General features: G+C 40.6%; 1 protein-coding gene across 2 annotated transcripts; it reads right to left on the bottom strand.

Moving 5' to 3' along the window:
- Nucleotides 1-451: 451 nt before the first annotated feature.
- On the bottom strand, nucleotides 452-21542 carry LOC137181210 (proto-oncogene tyrosine-protein kinase Src-like). Of its 2 annotated transcripts, XM_067586755.1 has the most exons (13): nucleotides 20918-21542; nucleotides 13228-13509; nucleotides 11516-11615; nucleotides 10503-10520; nucleotides 9056-9154; nucleotides 8677-8780; nucleotides 5678-5827; nucleotides 5435-5590; nucleotides 5060-5239; nucleotides 4337-4413; nucleotides 4052-4205; nucleotides 3754-3885; nucleotides 452-3540 (listed from the first exon to the last, which is right to left on the bottom strand). In XM_067586755.1, the coding sequence occupies exons 2-13, from the start codon at nucleotides 13499-13501 to the stop codon at nucleotides 3332-3334; spliced, it is 1653 nt and encodes a 550-aa protein (XP_067442856.1). In that variant the 5' UTR covers nucleotides 13502-13509; nucleotides 20918-21542; the 3' UTR covers nucleotides 452-3331. The 2 variants fall into 2 exon arrangements, with proteins under 2 accessions (XP_067442856.1, XP_067442857.1); XM_067586756.1 differs by lacking the exon at nucleotides 10503-10520 and having other exon boundaries at nucleotides 20918-21540.
- Nucleotides 21543-22060: the final 518 nt, after the last annotated feature.

Genomic DNA, 22060 nt, shown 5'->3' with positions numbered 1-22060 from the left:
TAGTTGCAGACTAATTTGCTGTTGATCGACTAATTGATTAATTGTTTCAGCTCTACTTGGGACCAAACATCAGAAGTTATGGCTTCAGTATAAACATGAGTTGTGTGCAGTTTTTTCTTCCTCAGATCATTTTATTTGAGTGACTTTTAGAGATGTGATGAAAAAGATTAGAAATACCAGCAAAAATAGATGTTTTTCATTCATCCTTTGTTCATCTTGTGACCACTCAGATAAATTTGGCTAAGAAACACTGCTCAAGCTTTACCAAATTCTTCTGCGAATTGTGACCACTTGAACCGATGATCCTCACATCACATGCTAACTTCTCTAAATATTATGCTTATGATTCAGCATGCTCATCATTTCATCAAGAAGTCACTGAGTCATGCCCGATCGGCATCATATTTTCAGGTTGAAGTACAGCACACACCAGCACACACTCTTATCAAAACACATTTGAAATATAATTTATTGCACATTTACAGATCAACATAAAGTGGCACGATACCCATTTCAATCCTGTTACATCGGAAAAACAAAAAAAGAGACAAAAGAAGTCCTTACAAAATGCTCACACCTTCTGTTTATGATATTGGTTTTTGACTTTAGAACAAAATGGCCATAAAGTTGCAGGAATGCCAGACCGAAACTGCATAGATTTATAAAAAATAAACATAAAAAAAAGACTGAGACACTTCTTTAGTATGGCACAGAAAATCCAATCAGACCTTGGCGTAACTCATACTTGTCATGAGCCCATCGACTTCCACATTGTCCCAGTGACTTACAGGCGGTTCAGTGCATCAGAATAAAAGGGGTAATTCCCATTCTGACAGAGGAAAGCACTGATAATATGTTCTCGGCAATATATATATATATGTGTATGTCAAGCCAAATTTTAAATTGTCTTTTGCAGAAAAAGAGGTAAAGACTGATTTTATATTGAGTCCAATATCTAAAAACAAAAAACAAAAACAAAAACATTCCTTAAGCTTGATTTGCAGTAGCATCTAATCATTAAAACGTTTTGGCAGCAGGCGTGTGTCACTGTAAAAACCTCAGCATGGAGGTGCAATTCATTTGAGAAGAAGAAAAACTATACAAAAACAAATTACATGATAGTCACAGTCATTTGTTTAAGATACTATTTACATCTTTGACCTCATTTTGCATGTCATATCACCACCCAAACTCCTTTTTCATCCACATTATTGATTAAATTAGCCATCATGATTCATTACTGGATAATAATTTCAAGGTGTTAGTGGGCATGGATGACCATCTCTCTTATTGCTGCTTGGCTAATACTGTGATAACTGGTTTCATAGTATTTGTTGGCAACAATCTATAAGTTTATATCTACTGTTGCTGTATCGACTACATCATAAACCAAACCACTGTGAAATGAGTGACACCCAACATAAATATCTGCCATTTAAAAGTGGCTTACATGATACAAAACCAACCCTAAACAGCTACAGTATGTACAGTAGGACAGTGACAACTGGCAGCAGTGGATAAGATATTAAAAAAAAAAAAAATCATTATAGGTTGATGGCACAAATGTTCAGAAGTCTGTTTATGATCCCCTCGTCTTACTGAAACCTGGAGTAAAAGTAAACATACACATGTTGATGTACAGTACAGCATAAATACAAACCCAGCCAATGGTCAAGAGAAGAACGGCACAAAAGCATGCTAACTGGTTTCAAAATCAACTCTTATAGCAAGTCATAAACACAGTTTTATTAGGGTTACCTGATCAAAGGTTTACAGTTTCATTAGGGCCGCGTGGTTGCATATTTTATATGGACACGACAGCAGTCAAGTGAATGAAAACCTTTTGTCTCCTTCAGCAAACAGTAACAGGTTTGTATGTCTTGTTTACTCACTAACGGGAAGTTAGCCGGGGAAAATGGTGCAGTGCTTTATTGTAAATTTTAAGCAAGAAGAACTAAAAACCCAAGTAAGCCCCTTGATAATAAAACCTTATATACATGGACAGCAGTAAAGAAATGTGATTCTCTTTTGGCACAGAACACACTCTTCCCATCTCAGTAATATGATTGGTTTGATAGCCATCACTTCCTCTTAGTAGGTCACATTAATGTTTGATGAAAGTTACTCTATTCATGCCTCCGAGGAACTTAAAACTGCTCTTTAGTGCCACCACCACAGTGCTGATTATTATAATGTAACTTTCCAGTTAAAAAATCAAAGTCAATCAAAAGGACAAGCATTCAAGAAGTACCTGCATCAAAATCATTTTTTAATCATCAAGGTTGGATCCAGCAGGCCGTGATGGCTGCTCAGCGTGTGTCAAGAATTACAGCTAAAAAAAAAAAAAGGGAGGGTTAAAGAAGAGATAAAGGCCTCAAATTTGAATTCAGATTACCTAATTTTCAGCATTACAGAACCTGCCTGTTGAGTACTACCATGATAGTGGTTCTAACAGCCTTGCCTATTGATAATTACAGAAAAAAAGAAACAAAAAAGAAAATCAGGAACCTTAATCTGCCACTGAACAAAACCATAAACCACAGGACGCGTACTGTCCAAGTAAACATAAATAAAGATGCAAAGTTGAGTTCCAGAGCAGAGTTATTTGGAGACACTTTGAAGAAGCAGCACTTGAGAAAACTGGAGAGAGATACTGAAAGTCAGACAGAAAGAGAGGAATAGGGAGCCAGAGGGGAGATAAAGGAAGAGAGACAGACTTTCCTTTGGCACCTGTGCCACAGTGGCAGTGCTCTTCTGTGGGTGAGGCGAGAAAAGGTACCAGATGAGGGTGAAGAAACGCCACAGAGTAGGGAAAGAGGGAAGTTTCGCTAAACAGCTCATGCCTGACTGAAATATCCTTCCTTGACCTGCTCTCTTCGACCGGAGGTTTATTCTTTTTCCCTCTCGCTCCATCTGTAGATCCCGATTCGGTTCCTCCCATATCAGTTGCACCACTCAAAAGACATTTACCCGCAAGTTTAATCCCTCAAATGAATCTTTTCAATAGCCAGAGTCTGTCCTCCTTTTACAGCCTTGAACCTCAATTCTGCAGGAACAAGTTCTCAACTGTGGTTAGCACTATGGAGAACCTACAGTAAACAGTGAGTGCTTGCAAAAAGGAGGTTCTCCAAGTTCCTCTGTAGTAGTTACTTTATGGCACAGAGGGGACTTCTACAGGTCTCTATCTCGGTTTTGCTTCCACAGAAGAATCTCAAGTTCCTCCCAGATGAGTTTCACAGGCTTAGATCCTCCCACAGGCGCTCCTCTGAGGTCGGTTAGTGCAGATCGTTCTGTGTTGAGGTTCTCCCTCAGGTCGGTTCAGTGTGTGGTTCTATAGGTTCTCCCCAGGCTGATACTGGGGTTCTGTGGAGGTGAAGTAGTCCTCTAGGAAGCCCTGCAGGTACTCAAATGTAGGCCTCTCTTCTGGATCCTTCCTCCAGCAGGAGAGCATGAGCTCGTGCAAGGAGCTGGGGCACTCTGCTGGGCACGGCATCCTGTAGCCACGCTCCACCTGATCAAGGACCTCACGGTTTACCATGCCTGCAGAGAGAAAGAGAGAATTTTAGGCCCGCTGAACGTCCTACATCAATTAAAATTAAAAAAAAAAAAAATCATTGTGTGAAAGTAAATAATTTATATCTTTTAAACATAAAATAATCCAATCTATAGTTTTATTAATTTGTCAAACAGGCTTGTTTGATCAAGTCTTTGTGTATATTATGTGATGTTATGTGAGGTTAGTGGGGGCTTCACCTGGATAGGGGACTCTGCCTTTAGTTGCCAACTCTGTAAGCAGCACACCAAAGGACCAGACATCGGACTTAATGGTGAAACGACCGTACAGAGCTGCCTCTGGTGCTGTCCATTTGATTGGGAACTTGGCTCCTGAGGAATCATGGGAAATTAAGTGAGTAACATTTAAATGTACCATGCTGTAAAATAAAAACATGTTTACATTTAAGAACATCTTTCAAATCTTGACTCTCTTTTCATCAGTAAACAAATCTCTTTTTCTCTCTGAAAAAGAATTGTAGTGCCAGTTTGGACATACCCTGTCTCGCAGTGTACTCATTGTCTTCAATGAGTCTTGCCAGGCCGAAGTCAGCCACCTTACACACCAGGTTGTCTCCCACCAGGATGTTGGCAGCACGCAGGTCTCTGTGGACGTAGTTCATCCTCTCCACGTAGGCCATTCCTGCTGCAATCTGAAGAGAGAGATTTTATAGGAAATTAAAATATTGTTTTCAGGTACTAATACATTTTTAGTGTGTAGATTATGGGTTGTTGTATGTGACACTATCAACTCGAACTGAAGCTGCAAATCAAGTATTATTACCTGAGCAGCCATGTCTACCAGCTGAGGCAGACGAAGCATCTTTCCTGCGTCCCCTTTAAGGAAGTCCAGTAAGCTACCTGTGAATGCAAACAAAAATATTTAGAAAAACTACAGTAGATAATGTGTCAAATAAAAGGTCACCAATCACCGAGCAAATAACTAGCTTTTTGCCTCGTGACGCCTTAAAACAAAGGAATATTTACTTGTGACCTCATGTGCTGCATATGTCTACAGTTATTCACCAGTTTTATTTGAATAATTTTTAGCAGCCTGGAAAGATAAAAAAATTATGTAATTCACAAGAAAAACAGCAAAAACAAGAGTAAAGTCCTCTTAATCATCTCATGACCCTCTGTTGGGGCCCCGACCCGCAGGTTGGGAACCACTGCCTTAAAGAACAAGCTATAATCTAGATGTGTTTGTAAGCAAATCATTTTTAAAAGCAGTGTTACACTGAAATAACAACTCAGTTACTGATAGTGTTGGGTATCATTAGAAAGTTTTTGATACTACAGCCAATTTAATAACCTTTTTATTTAACAAAAAAAGCTTTAGTTCTCAAATGTTAAATGTCTTTCCAAACAAAACAGATGCTTTTGATGCCAACTTTTGGTACTTGACCATTTTTGATACTCAATGCTACAGACACATCTTGGTCAGGAGCAAACAGTATAGTAAGAGGTTTGATACTCAGCTCTTGTTACAGCCTGTATCCTGTATTACCTTGACTCATATACTCTGTCACAATGTAGATAGGTTCCTCGGACACCACAGCGTACAGCTGGACCAGCTTCTCATGCCTGAGCTTCTTCATGACCTGCGCTTCCTGAAGAAAGGCCTCTGGAGACATGGTGCCAGGCTTCAGGGTCTTGATGGCTACCCGTGTTGTACCGTTCCATGTACCTGTCAGAAAACACAGCTTAATAAGTATAACTTCTTGCATAAAGTTCTCTGTCTCCTTCTCTAATACTGATATATTATCAACTTTTACCAGGATTTACCTCATTAACACACTTTATAGTTTGTACATCCAGTGCATAACCCCTGTTGACAGTAGTGTCTGTGCAACGTGGTGTGGATACAGATAATAGTTCTTACCCATCCAGACCTCTCCAAAGCAGCCCTGTCCCAGTTTAAGGTCGAGGCGGAGGGACTCTCGAGGGATCTCCCAGGCATCCCTGGCCAGTCCCTGGGTCTGAGGTTTGGCCACGGGACACACATCTGTTAGAGCGTGGCACAGCCCATCAGAGTGCTCTGAAAGATAGAAGAGAAAGAGAAAGGTCAGGGTAACGGCAGCAGCATTAGAAAAGGTTAACTCTCAGATGTGTCATGAGTACTCACTGCGGTAGTGGAAGACTAGCTGCTGTAGGCTGGTGAACTGGGTGCGGGAGGTGATGTAGAAACCTCCGCTATCCAGCTTCCTGATCTTGTAATGTTTAACATTCAGGCCTTTGGTGTTATCATAATCCAGCACTGACAGGCAATATGCCCCTGTGAACAGGAAGAAACAACAGACAGAGACAGGTTAGAACAATAAAACCAGGCGTCTCGAGGCCTGTGTGACAGCTGCTCTCTGGTGTTTCCCAACAGCTGTGCTGGTCAAGTCCCTGTTGGCCTCTTTAAGGGCACTGGAAATTCAACCAAGCCTTTCTGCCCTTGTCCATGGCCCACTATTAAGTAACAATTTCACTTAGTATTACTTAACTAAATTTAATTAACTTGTTTTGTACAGGAAACTACATTCATAGAGTGTTTGAGCATTAAAACATAACATATAAAAAGAAACTAAAATGAACTGAACCTGAAATTAAAACATTACTTTTTTTTTCAAAAGAATAAAAATAAAGAATTTAAAACCTTACAGATGTGACGGGAATCTTACTGATTCAAAAGACCGAGCGGACTTAGCAAACCTAAGCTCTACAGGGAGGTTGTTCTACAGTAAAGGAAAATGAAAAATCAATCCACTTTGATCTGGAGTTTTGCTGACTGATGTTCGCTCTGCTTCCCTTTCTCAGAAAGAAAATCTAGTGCAGTAAAAGACAAACATCCCAAAGATTTTAGCCGCTGAGCTGACAGTAAATCGACCTGATGTACCACCTGATATCAAAAGTGACATCAACAGCTATAACGACAACATATAACGGCAACTATAATCCTTAACTAAATTCTTCCTAACATGTGTGCAGAATGCAAGGCTGCATTATGTTTTGACACAACAGCAATTTTTTCCACTCATATACATCAGAACAGGAGCAAAAACACCTCTAACATAAGCTAGAACGGATGGATTTTCGACTCCCATGTTTTAAGATTTTAATTGGGTCACTTCTGTGCTTCTAGACCTATATATGATCTCTAACTTGCACAGTGTGACATGATTTACACTTTACGAAACATACGAGCTGCATGCTTCTGCTCATCTGTGTCACGCTGTGTGAACCTCACATTTGACATCTAATACAGAACGCACCCAGAGGCCAACACACCTCCTGCCAGAGCTCCTCCCACTCTCCCCGATCCTCCCCCTTTTCTATGAGTCCCCCCCCCCTGTTACTGCTCTTCCTTCTTTTCATGCCCCCCCCCCTCCTCTCAGTGTGTGTGTGCATGTGTGAGTGTGTGTTGGGAGAACAGAGACTTATAGCCGGGGGGAAATCCTGCACCCTCATAGGTTGACCTACTTCTGGCAGAATGATTCACCCCTATCCATTCACAAGCCACAATCCACTCCGCTCTTTTCCTTTTTCCCCATACTTCCTTCAAAAACAACCCTCTGAAGAGCTCACCTACGTCACTGGGACTAGAACTGACTTAAGACTTTCTGAGAAAGATGTAAAACTCTGCCACAAGCCCAGAGAACAAAGATTCTGAGCCACAGGCGCGTGTGAAAGTTAACAAATGACTTAATTACAAGGTTCTGCCTCTTTCAAATTAAGTCCCTAAAGATCTACTTATTTCAAAGTAACATCACATCTGCTGTGCACACTAAGCTCCTGAGACACATAGAGAGAGTCATTACTTCCTCTTTTTACACATTTTTATTACCCAACAAGTGCAAAAATAAAAAGCTCAGGCTTTTATTAAATATGTTTTGGAGTCAGAATTTTCTTTGATAATGTATGCATTTTCTAACAACACAACTCAAAGGCTGTGTCTGTTGTTGCGTTACAGTCATTTTACAACTTGATTCTCAGCTTGTTATCATCATCTCTGAGAATATTTCTTAAACACAATTGCATTACTGCATTTTTAATTTTTCACACATCTCTTGATAAATAAGTAATATTTTAAGTAATAAATAAATAAGCACTATTATCCAAGTTATGTGGCCTAGAAAGGGAAATACAGCTTAAAATAATTTCCTGGTTAAGTTAAACCATTCCACAGTACTTTTAAATTTAAAAAAGGACAGGTTTACAATTTTTCCAAGTCTGTCGTAAAACAACAGTCAGGTGCCTAAATGAACATTGACACATTTTTGTTGTTGTAATCATTCCTCCTGTTCATACTGGCCATGAAGAGATCCCTTCATAATGCACTTTTAAGTGATGGGGGGACAAAATCCACAGCCCTCCTTACATGTAAAAATGTATTTAAAGGTTTATTCAAAGTTAATGAGGCTCCAACAGTCCAAATTAGTCAAATCAAGTCAATATCTTTCAAAGTTTCTGTCTTTTTAGTGCCAAATTATCTTATTTTGTTACAATCCTCCCACTGCAGCTGAACAGGAAAACACAGTTGAGACAAAAAATAGGGACATTTTTACTAAAAAAAGACATTGGAACATTGGAAGATATCCACTTTATTTGACTAACTCAAACAACTGTGGATTTTGTCCCCCATCACTTACGTAGTAAACACATTTGGAGGGAATCTTCTAATGTCTAGTACGGACAGGAGGAATGAGTACAGTGAGCAAAACCTGTTTCAATGTTCATTTTGGCACCTGACTATTGTTTTAAGAAAGACTTGAAAAAATCGTGAAACTATCCTTTAACCATTCTAAAGTTAACCATCCTGTACATTTAATACTCTTTGGAAGATTGTGTTCTCACGTCTTCATCAGCCAACTACATGTTAAAATAAGGACCAAATGTGCAAAACCAATTTGGCAAAAAAACATTCTCATGGAAGCTGTGTGCTGAAAACATGTTGGTTCAATAAAGACCAGACTCTCTAAGTATATCAGCTAATGTTGGCAAGTTGTTTTTACACATAATTTTTTTTTTTCCAAAAACGCTGAGAATCACAGATTTGATTGCTCATTATGAACAGACACCGAGAAAAGCAGGAGAGTTAATTGGATCTCTTCGGAGAGACGTAAACGTCTGCTCTCTCACCTTTAGTGGTCTCGCTCTCCCTCACCAAGAAGGTTCCTCGTCTGTTCTGTAAGTTCAAAAGGATCCTCTCTGAGTCACGCCGAGTGATCTTCCCAAAATACCACCTGCAAAAGTGGGCCACGGAGAGGAAGATCAGTGAGAAGCTACGACGGTGCTGCTGGAGCAGGCAGAATTACTTTTGGCAACATATTGAAGTGTACAGAATATCTGCAAAAAAAAAATGTCTACACTCTGTAACGTTAGCTTGTAGAAACAGCCTTGTCATGTCAACATAATCATTATGCATAAAAAAATACATTCAGGTTCTGCACTCAAAATTGCCTTAAAGCTATGGAGGGAAAAGAAAATGTAATAGTGAAACAAGGAGAGGATCACGTACTCTTCTGCTTGGATGGAGTCGGATGGAGCCACATAGTTGCTGGGGATGTAACCACTCTCTCCTGTCGTCAGGGAGCGAGCGAGCCACCAGTCCCCTTCTCTGTGACAGAGAGAGAGAGAGAGAGAGAGAGAGAGAGAGGAAGGAAGGAACAAAACACAGAGAGCAAGAGAATGAACCATAAACAGAAAACTGACATAGGCAAAAAAAGCATTTCTTGATTTAAGGATGTTATAGTTTATTCCCAATTATGACACAAGATACAATATTTGATAGAGAAGGATAAAGCTGGTGCTATTATACTTTTTTGTCTTGTTAACAGATCCCACAAAGTGACCAAAAATAAAAATGTGTTAGTCTGTCTCAAATACTTTCTGACTTCTCAAGCCTTTAAAAGCAAGTCGCAAATATACAATATATTTCATTTTTTAAAAAGTAATTTTTTATCAAAACAGTAGTTTTTAGTTACTCAAATACGAGTAAATAGTGCTTTTTTTTGGGGCTATTTTCAGCCACAGGTTAATATAGTTTGCTGCTGAGTATTTACAGCAGCAATATGTTGTATATGTGAATGACTCAAATGACAAACTACACTGCCCATCTTCATCAAAATAAGAGTGCATCAGAGTGGCTCCTTAGTGTGTTTTTAATAGTTTTTGGATGATAATGAAGGTCTATTAACCTGACGTGCCAGATGGTTTGTTACACAGAACCATTTGAGAAGTCGTCCTTGGAAAGTGGAAGAAGAGCAGGCACTTTCAAAAAAATACTTGGGGAGCTGATTGGATGAACCATCTGTCTATCAGCTTCTTACCTTGCGAGGCAGCTGGATTTGCGAGATCACACAAGAATCCTCATAGGACACAGATTGGTCCGAACCACAGGTGGCTCGGACACAAGAGCATAACTTGAAGCCTGACAAGATGGATTCTTGCGTGATCTTGTGATGCCGTGGTCTCGCGAATCCAGTTGCCTCGCAAGGTTAAGAGGTCTATGGCTCTTTGGTCTTTTGATGGAATTTGTTGCCAATAAGAAAAATATAGAGCATTATCCAATGGATCCTTAATATATAACAGTGTCTGCACAACAGAATGCTTCAGACTTTGTCTTCAGTTTGAAGAATCGTAATGTTCTTTACAAATGATAAGGGAAGCCTAAAGATTGATACATCTCATCCCACACCAAAGCCCACAGAGTGATGTGAAGAAAAACTAATTGAGAGGAAATAGACAGACATAGGCAACCTTTTAATCCACTTATAGTCCTTCAGTTTACTTTTTAGACCTTTAGCTGATGCTCTACGTCCAGAGACGTACAATACATAATCTACTCTATATCTCCTCTGTAAAATCATTCATTGCAGTTACACTTGGTGCATGATCAGACAAATCTGTGCAGCAGAAAAGTGACTGTGAACACAAGAATTTTTATTGCATTAAGTATTACTGACCTGAAGCTGTACTTTTTCCTAGGAGAAACCATGAAGCATGAGAAAGAAAAGAGAGAGGGAGAGATAACAGACACGGCAGACACATCAAAACACGGCAAGGAGACGCAGCAAGGCAAAGCAGCGCAGCACAGACAGATAGGAGGATAGGAGCCGAATATGCTGTGGGACTACACAGTAGGGCTGCGTGAAGTTCCACCTTCCGTTTCACTACAGTTTATAAAATATTTTCAATAAAAGATTATGGAAAAAATCTCCATTTACTTTCCATATATGATCAAATCCTCATATCATTGGGGATTTCTGTACACACTTGTCTAGTCTTGCTGCTTCCAATCCATTATTTACATTAAAATCACTGAATACTGTTTTGTAATGTAGATATTGGAACTGTTATATTATGCAGTATAAATAAAGTATGAATTTCTTACATCTTAACCCTACTGTGTAGTGCCAGACTATAGATAAAGAACAACAGAACAGACTTATGGCAGGAAGTTATGGAAGGAGCTCATAGGAAAAGAAAAAACCCACCATTGTTCTGATTATTAAAACCTGCAGGAGCATTATGCTTCACATGATTTACTCAGAAACAGCAGCTTTTAAAAATGTAATTTTTCACTTCCTACTACTGAAATCTACGTGCTTTTCCTTTTATCCAATTCACAGACAGACCAAAAACACATATCTGAGACGTTATCTGTGTAGAGGACAGGAACGTGAGTGTAAATCTTGCTACGACAAGCTCTATAAAGTGCCTTAAACATTATGATGATGACTGTTGCCCAACAGGAACAGAACGCATCAGCAAAGTGCTGCTCTGCTCTGTTTTAGTCAACAGATGGGGAGGATCAGACTCAACTGTCTGGATCGCTCCGCCGTTACCAGCTCTGACTCTCACTGTGTTTGTCATTCAGATACACATTTGTGCCCACTCACGCTCACATGTGCGTCTACAAATCTGTTCATTTAGATTTTTGTGAAGTAGAATGAGACAGATGACTGTTGCGTCTTACGTGTTGTTGACAATCTGCAGCCTGTCGCCTTTCCTAAAGGTCAGATCAGACGCTGTCCGTGACTCATAGTCATACAACGCCACAAATGTAGTGACACCTCCTGCAAGAACAATACACACACACACACACATACATGGAAATATGCATTTAGGGAACTATGTAATTCAAGACAATAGTACTTCCCTTTAAGCCCTATTTCACAATAACTTTTATAATCTAACTTCTGTGTTGCAGGCCTAACTTATTAATAATAAAATAATAATTTGCTCTTTACAATGCAACGCTATAAATCTATTATTTAATCTGTTATTTTGCCCCTGCTCTATATCTGTATAAAACTAGCAATTTGCCCAGCCTTAATGAGAAATATCGACATTCAGACTGCTGTGACCGATCGTCCGTGAAGGACAAAGCAATCATATCAAAGGCTTTCTATTTTCTGCGTGTCTGTGTGTGCAGCTTTCTGCCGCTACCTTTTAATGAACCTGTGATCTAAACCCAGGAACTCTCCAGCCAATCATTGATTGGTTCATTACATGCATGGGAGGAGGTGGCCAGAAGAACTGCTCCTGAAACACCAGGAGCTCTCTGCTGTCTGCATGGAGCAACATTAACCTAACCATCTGGCCAGTCTAGACACATTACCGTTTAATGTCAAGTGAAATCTGGATAGTGTGACACAGCAGGCTACAAAGTCAAAGTGAAGGTTTTATGATTGTTTGACAGTTGATGGTGCAAAAAAGAAACAGCTTTAAAATATTTTTCTGTGTAGATTTTACTTGCTGTGAATCAGTTCTTTGGATTCTGAGAAGTTGTTTTATCAGTCAACTTTTATGATCTTGTGAGCTCTTTGAGCTGACTCAGAGATAAGTCAAAATTCTTACTAAATCTTACTCAATCTGTTTTCATCATGCAGTTCTGCTCAGCTTCACAACTTTATTCCCTTTACTGTAGAATATGTTGTGCATTTTCCAGGTCATTGTGCATATAAAATTTCTTTGGCTCTACTGTGTCACTCACATTTACAGCAGTTTGACATTTCGGTAAATAAACATATTCGTTTTCTTGCCGAGAGTTAAATGAGGAGATCCATACCATTCATGTCTGTACTTTAGCAGCCGGTTAGCTTAGCTTAGCAAAAATACTGGAAACAGATAAACCGACTCTGTCCAAAGGTAACAAAAATCTGCCTAAAAGCACCTCTAAAGCTCACTTATTATAATGTTATATTCATTTTGTTGTACAAAGTGTAAAAACTACAATTTCTGCTTTTAAAAGAGGATATGTGTGAGGGGCTACTTCTTGGCCGGAAGCAGTGACTTCCTGGAGTCTTGTCATGACTGTGAGGTTGACACGCAACCAGCAGAGAATATGCCTGAGAAGTCACTACGCTTTGTGAAGAAATAACCCCCTGTAAAACCAAGGTTTGACAATTTTACACTTCACTTTTTGTATGGATTACAAGAATGAGATGTAACATGTTGGTGTAGAAGTGCTGGTAGGCTGCCTTTATGCTAAGCTAACTGACTGTTCGCTGTAGCTTTAGGCTATATTTAGTGTACAGACGGAGAGTAGTATCGAGCCTTTCATCTAACTCTCAGGAAAATAAACCAATCCTTAAAGAACACTGCTGAAAAAAGAAATTGATCTGGGTCAGTATCTGAAACATGTAAACTAGGAAAAAAATCTTATCGTCATTTGGCGTTGCCTACCTGACAGAGGTCCTCTCTGAGGTGAGGTGACAGTGCCTGTGTGGTCCACACCTCCAAAGAGAGCCAGCTCGGGAGTGTTCGTTGGGGCATGCTGGTGCTGCCCTTGATGCCCGCGCCTGCCTGTCCCAACGGCAGGACTCCTGTTAGGGGTTTGGGTCTGTTGGGCGGGGCCCAGGTGGTGGAAGTGCCCGCTGTCTGAGCCTGTGCCAATGGTACCGTCCAGGCTCATGGAGCGCTGGCCCGGCTCCTTGGGCTTGCTCTTGCCCGCCCCCATGTGCAGACCTAGGATGAGAGCCAATGATGAGTAAGGATGCAGCATTTAAAAATCCTAAAAGGATGAAAAACGCCTCTTTTGTGCTGCTACAGTTTCTATCTATCGCTATCCAACCCTTTTCCATACAAAAAGTGTTTATGATAGATCTTGTACTTTTAATTTCATCCAATAAGATGTGGTTAGAAATTTTGGAGCAACTCAGCTAACCTCTGCCATCATATAAAACCCACAGGTGTAACTTGACTTAGATGTGGGCTTTTGGATGTTGGTCTGCTTTGAAACTCTTAATAATATTTAATGTTTTTTTAAAAAGTATATTTTTATGTGGAAACATGTTCAACCTCTGAAAGAAAAAAAATATCAAAGCCATTCCACTGGACAGTTAAAGACTTCTATGTAACATCTGTTTTAATCCATCTATCCCAAAGTACTCCTCTTTCAGGAACAGGAACTGACCCTGTTTCAGTTTCTATTCATTCACCTTTCTCAAACAAAAATTCCCCTCAGCAGTGTTTGCTGTGTGAGCCTCACATTCATGTTGGCCCTCCTAATGCACCACAGAGTAGCCTTGGAGCTGTTCCAGGTTCAGTTAGAATTGTTTAGTATGCAAATGCTCTGAGAACAGGACACCTTGAAACAGTCAACACACATGCATTCAAGGTCATTCCTATCTGTTGATTCAATCAGTTCTGAATCAATATGCATCTACAAGGAAAACAAAGCTTCAAACAAAAGGAGCAGTGAACTGTAATGAAGCCGAGTGTTATTATTGGTGAGCTGGCAAGGACAAACGGTTTTCGTCTTCTACAGGTAGTTATACCACCACCACCTCTCCCTTCTATCCTGATGCTGTATACGTCTATTATGGCCCGCAACAAGTCAGAGAGAGCGCGCCGTCATCGTGAGCGCAGACAAAGACCAAACATGCTTAGACAGTCAAGTGCACCCACAGAAAGTTAAGAGCGCCGTGTTCACACACCAAGTCCAATCCTCCCTCCGGGGTGCTGTAGAGTGACTCACTGCGAGACTGGCTATTTCAGGCCAGCTGAAACAGATACAGTCATACACACATGAAACAGCCTTGTTCCTTTGTGAATAAAGGCACTCTCAGTTCCAGACAGAGTGTATGTGCCTATGTGTAGATGTGTGTGTGAGCAGCTGTTCTTTGGTCTCTGGGAAACAAGGCTCTATCACACACCAACACCCAACCTCAGTTATGTCTCACATCCTTTTTCCAACACGTGTGTATCCTTGTGAGTGTTTCCAACACACTTGTGTGAGTCTGATAGACAGGACAGAGTGGGTTATTAACAGACAAGGAGGAACTGGCGGTAGCTGTAAAAAGAACGTGTAGGTGGTTGTTGTATACTGTTCGGACAGCTGAGGCTTAGTGGGTGTTTTAAATGTGAAGTGCGAGCATAACATAATTACACAGGTATGGGAATTCTCAAAGATATGGCAGGATCCCACTGTGGAGATGTGTGGGCGTGTAAGCTGCTGAGTGTGCGTGAATGTGCACGAGTGATTTCGAACACACACATACAGTCATGCAAGCTCTGATTCAACTCCTGCCAGTATGTAATCTGGCTCGCTGGGGGGTTAACGTATCCCATGGTGCAACACTGAGTCACACAGAGATAGGTCCATAGGCCAGCAGAAAAAGATGGAAAGGGCTGCGTGAATTGTGTGAAGAGTAGCCGCTTGTTTTGACGGCCTAGTCTGGATTTGGACTTTTGAGTCTGGATTTGTCAACTTTAAACTTCTACCGGCTCACAAATGATGAGGAAAAACCTTGATGTTAAAAGGGCCAAGACATAGCAAAGTGGGCTGACAGGGACGCAATACCAATTGATTTAAACAGTACTGGAGGCACTTGTGCAACAGATACATTTAGAAGTCCACATTGTCAATATATGTAAATAGGTAGATACTTGAGGTGCTTGAATCTGCACAAAAATTCCTGTAAAAAGGATCAACTTGAAACAGCCAAGTCTACTTAAAAAACAATTGCTGATGTGTGTCTTTGGAGCATCAACTGAACACGCTCCAGTTCTACACATATCACCGTCATACAAATACATTATGTAATACTGAATGTCTTGACCCACACTGACGAGTGAAGAAAGGGCTTCTGGGGATCACCTGCCATCATTGGTACAAAGCCTTCTTCTGACCTTCAGTACTACTCAGTGACAAAATCCACTTCCTGCTCATAAGGAAAGCACATTGCAAGAGATGGTCCACACAGGATGCAAAAATGGGAACCACAAATACTCTTTTGTCATCAAATATACTGTAGAAATGCAACCAAAAGCAAAGTGTATAAATGTGATTTTAAGACGTGATCAGGAGGGTTATTATATCTGTAGATGTACAAATGTGTGAAAATAATGTGATTCTAGTACTGATGTGCTGCAAGGAGTTCAGACTGAGTTACAAAACAGCAATAAGCTGCAGAGGGATTCAATACCTGTGTGCTAATTGATGGTAGTTCTACAAAGTGTAATACATACTATCATTAAATACTGCAACAAAATGCACTGTGTACTATGTACAATGTTACTTTCACATCCAAGCAGAAGTGCCCTTTCAACAGTTTTTCTGCAGTCCTATTTAACTGGTGGCAATACATTTTTTCACAAAACTGTATACATATATGTACACATGTACATTTGAATTTGCGGACGTGTGCTGCCGCCTGCTAACCGTCCATCATATTGTTCAGAAAATCAACTTTAACTGCATTAATTCGATATAAAAGGCACAGAATTATGGCCCAGTTTTGATCCTGTAGGGATAATTTTCTCCACACATATGCATATATTAAATCTTCCATATTATTAGTATACAGCATAGAGAATTTGGACACAGCTACTGTGACATCTTCCTCTTGGACAGTTCAGCAGGGCAAGCACTTGGCAGAATGTGTTATTTTAACCCTGATCGTTTGATTAAAGAGAAGTCAAGTCGATCTGGAAAACTGCCTTATCATTAGGTTGAAGAAAACACTAATGAGGAGAGGTAATGATCCTCAACCGGCACTGCACAAAATATCCCAACACAGTGATGGCAGAGTCACAGTGCACACAATGTCCAACACTCACCGCTGGTTCTCTTCAAGACGCTGCACACACCAGAGCACCCTTGAAAGCCTCAGAGCCTGCGTATGTAAACAACAGCTTACACACACACACAGCTGAGCCTCACGCCTTTTCCTAATATGGTGTCAGAGTGCCCTAATATCAAGAAGTGCTAACATGTGACTCCTGCCAACATTGTGATATAAAATGGAGGAGAATGGAGGAGTGAAGATGATGAAATGAAGGAGACAAAAGGACGCCAGACAGAAAAAAAAAATGACCAAGAGGTAAATAAGATAAAAGGGAAATTAAAAAAAAATGATGAGGAATGGGAGATGAGGAGATTTCAGTCCTTTGTGAGTTTCTTCCATTCATCAGAAGCACGGAGGAATGTGGGAGAACCAGATTGCGCCACACGGCTGCGATTGCCAGGGACTGCAACGAGAACAGGCACCTGAGCGGCGGGAGGGCGGGATGAGAGGAAGGAAGCGCGGAGGGAGATGAAGAAGAAGATGGGGAGGAGGGAGTAACAAAGAGACGCTCTAGTTTCCCAGGATATACACCACAACCTAATCCCTAACTTTTAACTCCTGTTGCCTCGCACATCGCACGCTTACATGATCATCATGATATTGAAAATTAACACATTTTTACTCCTCTTTTTTTTACTGTATTGGTGCATTTCTGTATGTTAAAAATGCTTTCTGTTTGTAATATTTCTCTTAATGTAAAGAAAATATGGTTTCATAATGTCTAAAAGAGTGACACAACACACAGACATGCTGACTGTGTGAATAAAGCTGTGCTTGGTTGTGTTGTGGGAAAAGAGATTTTACAGATTAGATAGGAGTGGCGGCAAATACAGGCTTCGTTCAAAGGCTGCTCTCTGAGTGGTATTTACCTCAGAACCACAATGGAGCTCAAGAGCACTTCATTATCCGCAGTACATTTATCACTAACCTGTGTCTTTTTCATAGTCTTGGTGTTGACTGAGTCTTAACAAAATCTATAAAACCGTCTGTGTACATGAACTGAATACTGAGAGCGAGAGGACAAATACTATCAGGAAACATAGAGAAAGTAAAAGGAAGATGCCTCAGAGGAATTTCCGTTAATACAGCAGGCGAGTTCTGACACCTTTAAGGTAGTGAAACTGCATCTCTGCCAGTTTTCATCATGCGTCATTTGTGCATGTGCTCCGATCTGCCTCGGACCACGGCGTAAACCTACAGAGTCACTTCACATCTGACTCCTGAGTATAAACCCTTGGAAAATCTGAGGTCATCAATATCTTGCTCCTTTTCTTCAGGCTGCCCGATTATCTGCGCACTGTTGTCTTGTACAGAAAATTACTGTAAGTCAGTAGGGCTGCAACTAACGACTATTTTCATTATTGATTAATCTAGAGATTATTTTCTTGATTAGTCAATTAATAGTTTAGTCTTTGAAATGTTAAACAACTGCGAAAAAATGACATTCACAATGTCTCAAAGTCCACAGTGATGTCTTCAATTTTCTTGTTTTGTCTGACTAACAGTCTAAAATGTTAAGATATTCAATTAACTGTGATATTTGAAAAGGAAAAACAGCAAATCTTCAGATTTGAGAAGCAGAGACTATGAATAATTTGGCGGTTTCACTTAAAAAAAAAGATTTAAATGATTAATCGATACTCAAAATAGTTGCAGACTAATCGATTAATGGACTTATTGTTGCAGCTCTACAAAACTCTACAAAACAAAACAAAAAAATCTGCCTTAATGCTTAAGTTCTGTCACCAAATGACTGGTTGCTGTTTGAAAGTGCTGTTTAACTGACATATAGGGCTGCAACTAACAAATTGATTATTCTACCAGTTGCAATGATTCAATTTGGTCTATAAACTGTCAGAAAATAGTTCCCAGAGCCCAAGATGTTGTCTTTAAACATCTTGTTTTGTCTGACAAACAGTCCAAAAACTAAAGAGATTCAACAGATTATCATATAAGACAAAGAAAAGCAACAAATCTTCACGTGAGAAGCTAGAAACAAAGAATCTTTTGTCATTTTTGCTTGAGTATTATTGAAAAGACTAACTCTTGGTGATTGATTCTCTTTCAAATCGGCTAATCGATTCATTGACACATTTTTCCAGCTCTACTGCCTGCATTAAAAAAGTTCACCTCTATGATTTGTCACAGATAGGTTCCAACTGCAAAAGCTGGACCTTCCCGATCAGCGTTTGAGCTGTACATATCTGGTCAGGCCTTAAGCACATTTGGCTGTGACGAACCTCACTGAGTCACAACAGACGGTAACAGTTGCCACTGTGCTGCAGAGAGTGAAGGAGCTCGAGCCAATGTTTCAGTCGAATGAGAAAATTACAGTTTGCCCAAGGGAGCGGACGAGAGGGAGGGAGGGGAGGGGAGGGGGTGTCGGGGAGGGTGGGGGGGGGGTGCGATGATGGTTCCTCAAGATCAAAACGAGAGGAAATGTGCACATTAGCGTCACTGTCTTATCCTGCTATATGCTGGATGATAACATGGAGCAGTGCAGTCCACATACATGTATAATACACAGATCATCTAAATATAGCCCGGTCAGAGAGACAGAGAGAGAGAATCGATTTAAAAAAAGGATAAAGAAAAGACAAGTCGTGTCCCAATTTAGCACTCTGAATCCCAAAATGAGATTCTCCTCTTTTTTTTTTTCTTCCTTTATGTTTTGCCGTGACCCCACGCACTTTACAAAGTCTGCGGCTGTGTCTAGCTGTCCCATCTCATCTCCCCTCTTCCTCTGTGACAAACACACAGAGGACAGGCGAGGAGAAGAGGAAGAAGAAGAAAAGAAGGAGGAAGAGGAGGAGGAGGGGGTGGGGGGGATGTTGGCACTCAGCTGATAAAACCCCACTTCCGTTTTCTGTCCATCTTTAACTGGTGGCTCTGGCTGCAAGTAATCCAGCCTTCTGAGAAACTGGCTGCTATGGTATGATTAATTCTGTGGAGGAGGTCAAAGGGTGGGGTGCATTTCATTCCAGAGGTGCCACACTCTTTGCAAATAATTACCTCATGCGTCTTTATTATTATTAATGACTGCATCAAGTTGCTCAAGTCATACGTGGACACAATACATTTCACAGACTTCCTCTCTTCAATTTACAGAATAATGAAAATAAACTTGATAACATATTTGTTTTCCTGCTGATATGTTTATGTTGCATCTTGGGAAACGTATTACTTTAACGTGTTCTGGTAGAAACAGATAAACAAGAGCATGTTTAACAATTAAAGCCGACTCCAATCTTTTACTGTCATCTGAAAGGAAACATGTATTTTTCTCTCTCTTAAAGCGGGTCAGCTTGTAAAACATTATTTGAGAGGAAGTCATTTTAAGAACGACTTTAATAATCCAGACATGTATTGTTCATGCTCCGAAGGTGTTTATCAACAAGGGGATGGAGAATCAATACATCTCCTAAGGTTGTCCAGTTCTAAAAACCCAATGTTGAGCTTTTCCTATGATTCATGTGTCTCATTCACAGGCAAACCTGAATCCCCTGCCTTATGGAAATGAGCTGGAACTTGTCCAAAGCCCCCAAAACCGACTGTAAATAGATTAGCCACATAATTAAAATTCTATTTCCATGGGATTAAACACCAGTTGTTGTCAGCAAAGCTGCTTTCAAAGAAGCAAGGGGTGGGGTAGTAGCTTGCCTACAGGAGTAGCAGCTGTCAAAATGATAACGTCTTTGCTTTGGGAAGGGAATGAAAAAAATAAATAAGATAGAAGGAGAGAAAAAAACACACACACTAACAATCCATGCTTGCCAATGTGATCCATATTAGGCATGCAAACGGGGATTTGTGAATGGGAACAGAGACAAAAGGCGACAATGCTGCTGAGACTGTCGTGGGCTTCGGCTCACATACAGCGCATATGCGGCCTGATGAATCAAAACAGGTGCTCTAACAGCTCCATTTTGAATTTCGATGGATTGTTGGCTTTATTCTATGTATGCCGTCGATTTTTTCTGCGTCTTTCCTTCGCGTTTACCGTTGCGAGAGACAGAAATGTGACATTTGCACATTTGGGTGCGCATTTACTGTGTGCTTCCATAGTAAATCCGTCAACAACCCTGACACAGACTGAGTGGCACTGGCCAAATGTGCCGAGCAACACTGACTGAATGGCCTGTGCAACAATGAAATACAAGTCAGTGTGAGGGGGGTCTCATACGCTCAGTGAGAAAACACCCGTGTGAGGAAAATACGCAGTAGCTAACAAAAAGCTCCGCTTCTAAGTCCCACACAAATCTCATTTTCTCGCATTAAACCGCCATAAGCTCTAATTAACTCACCTTTGACGCGTCTTGAGATTCAGCCCAAAAATCAGAGACGCGCAGCGAGGATCCGTGTTAAATCCTTGTGGCTGTCCTCATTAGAGGAATAATGGAAGCGGATGGCCAGTTGCTGTGGAAACGTCGGGCCAGCCACGAATCCCATTTAGCGAATTTCGGCAGAATCGCAGCGAGAGGAGGTCATGACGGTGATGCCTTCAGGAGCAGAGGGCACAGCTGCCCCGGAACACCAAACGTTGAACACGGCAAAGGGGATGCCTGTTCAGCTGGGAAGAGTCGACGGCGCGGCTAATTCATGCGACGAAGCAGGAGTGGTGTGGCGTGGAGAAGACATGCCTCGTCGGGGGAAAGGCACGGGATAGTGCATCACTGACGAAACACGAGAGCACAAATATGATGAGCCTGGATATTACGCTTTCTACGCAGATAGCGGCGGTGTCCACATTCACGTCGAGTCGCGTAAAACTCGACGTTGGATTGATTGAAGCGTTGGAGGGCACGACAACACCCCCGTTAGCTTTTATAAAATCATCTCGAATCACGATTCATTTGTCTTTTTTTTTTTTGTTCAGTCAAAGTAAATCTCGTTTGAACCAGTACCCAGTTAGCCTCATCGCTTGTCTATGGCAAACTGGTTGCTAAGCGACTCACACTTAAGACATTAATATTGTTGGCGTATTAATATTAAAACTTTACCGTTATGCGGCTTCGCTGGTTCACTAATTAGAAATGTTGCAACGGTTTCGAACGTGTGTCAACCAATCACAGGCGAGGATCGGAACTATCTCCTAGCAACCACTTATTCAGTACTAAAACGCGATATTTTTCATTACGTATCTTACCTTATGTTAGCAACAGTTAGTCTTCCAATACTAAACTACGAGCTAATTTCGTAAACAAAAGGCTTCTTATCAGTGTTCCCCAAACCTCAATATTTTCTGAAAAATTTTATAACTCTCACGTCTTAAATATCACTTCATTTTAGTTTAAAACTCTCATTTCTTTCATTCAGGATTCTGTAACCCCTAAATGTATAATCTTATGTTGTCTAAATATCAATAAGAGAAAATATTTCAGTTTTAGTTAAATATAGCTTACCTGCTGTGAAACAGGCTATTCTGGTGCCACAAAACTCCAGCTTGA

The sequence above is a fragment of the Thunnus thynnus genome, chromosome 4 (assembly GCF_963924715.1).
Source record: "Thunnus thynnus chromosome 4, fThuThy2.1, whole genome shotgun sequence".
Taxonomy (NCBI): Eukaryota; Metazoa; Chordata; class Actinopteri; order Scombriformes; family Scombridae; genus Thunnus; species Thunnus thynnus.
Note: the sequence above shows the minus strand (reverse complement) of the source record. Positions and strands in the feature narration are given on the sequence as shown.